Source organism: Atta colombica, unplaced genomic scaffold (genome assembly GCF_001594045.1).
Source record: "Atta colombica isolate Treedump-2 unplaced genomic scaffold, Acol1.0 scaffold82, whole genome shotgun sequence".
Classification (NCBI taxonomy): Eukaryota; Metazoa; Arthropoda; class Insecta; order Hymenoptera; family Formicidae; genus Atta; species Atta colombica.
Window position 1 is genome coordinate 711,104 of NW_017259575.1, and position 1,634 is coordinate 712,737.

The 1,634-nt window shown below is 30.6% G+C and overlaps 1 protein-coding gene across 1 annotated transcript in view; it reads right to left on the reverse strand.

Annotated features, from left to right (window-relative positions):
* Positions 1-1,634, reverse strand: part of LOC108692777 — an 8,414-nt gene that overhangs the window by 5,429 nt on the left and 1,351 nt on the right. The window contains exons 3-7 of the mRNA XM_018201208.1: positions 1,442-1,608; positions 1,139-1,348; positions 813-978; positions 594-726; positions 463-520 (exon numbers count right to left, since the gene is read on the reverse strand). Of these exons, the coding sequence (XP_018056697.1) occupies positions 463-520; positions 594-726; positions 813-978; positions 1,139-1,348; positions 1,442-1,608 (734 nt within the window). The remainder of the gene's footprint in view (positions 1-462; positions 521-593; positions 727-812; positions 979-1,138; positions 1,349-1,441; positions 1,609-1,634) is intronic.

Below are 1,634 nucleotides of genomic sequence, written 5' to 3' on the forward strand. Positions count from 1 at the left end.
TATATATATATATATACATCTTTAGCATAAAAATATTTATTTAATTATCACATGTATATTTAAAAAATGTATATAAAAGATGATATTTTTCATACATACGAATTGGTAGAGTTCAATATAATCGAAGACTTGACAAGTAAAAAGGCTGTAAATGCCAAAAATGTAAATCATAGAAATGCTATTAAAAGATTTTTTTCTTTTATATAATTTTAAAGCATTTGCAACTTTTTACGATGCTATTAATCTTGGCACATACAGTCTAATTTTATGAAAATGTGGCATTTGTAACCTTTTTTCTTTCATATCAAGACTTCAACTTGTAACAATCAAGTAGTATAAATTTATATTCTTATCCTTCTTTTATTCGAATCCTGCCTTTTGAATAAATAACCTATAGTATTTCTCTACTTGTTTGTTCTGTGTTAATCCAACTGAGGCTAACAGCACGACGTAGCCGAGCACAAATGTCAGTAATTTGTGTTGCTTGAACCATGCCAGCAATCCCGTACTATCAGTAGTACTAAAGTAAGAAGATTTTTAAAGCAATGGTGTGTGACAAAGCTTAATTAATGTTTATATTATGTCTAACTTACTTAGTTGCATGGAGATCTTGAGTATAAACGAGCAAATAGCGTATCCTTACTAAGTCGCTATTTGTCACTACAAAATACTTGTCTGGTATTCTTCCACCAACTGAATCACTCAATGTATTTTGTGCATTATCTCCTGAAATGTAAAACTATTGTAGAAACTTTCTTTTTAAACCTTGATATATTATAAACTATTATCACTCTCGCAGATTGTACGCTTACTTGAATCTCCTCTCTTTATATCAGGATGATTAATAAGCTCGCAGAGAGCTATACAGCTTATCTCGCTTCCAAGAAGACTACCTCCCCAACCATAACCCACAGGACTGTACGGTAAGCTCACTCCTAATTCGCTTGAAAAATATATTCCTTTGCCAAACTCTGATCTCTGAAATAACAAAATTAAGTTTATGCTTTTTTTTAACTTTAATTTTTTATAATTTTATGACAATAAGAAAGTTTAATTTTTTGTAATTTTATCAGTAGAAAAAAAATAAAATTACAGAAAAATAATTCTAGTTCAATTTAATATAATAAATTTACTGCACTTTGCACATGTTTTGTTGTAAACCATAGTGTACGATGGAATGGAAGTTTTCCAAACGGCTGCCGTGATATGCATAAAATGTCGAATGACCTTTAGCATTTGACTTCCATTTCTCTTCTGACGTAGATTGTTTCGCATTTGCTATTTGAAATATAAGATTTGGTGCTGCAACCGGCACTTCCAATGGCACTTTCCTCAGTATGGAATTATACTGTAATATAAATATTTATCTAAAATTTTATACCATACTGTGGTGTATCCTTTTGATTTTTGAAATCTCGGAAATTGTGATATGTATACTTACGCATTCTTTCTGTATACTTTTAACATATGGATCTCTTAATCGTAGCAGTACCCAATACAATAGCTCTATTATTTCGCTATAATTTTGATAGACCTCTGTCTCACCGAGTTCTTTGCATATCACAGGCAAAGGAGGGACTGATTCTATGACTCTCCTCTGTAGAGAAAGGAATATATCAGAGAAAATATATATA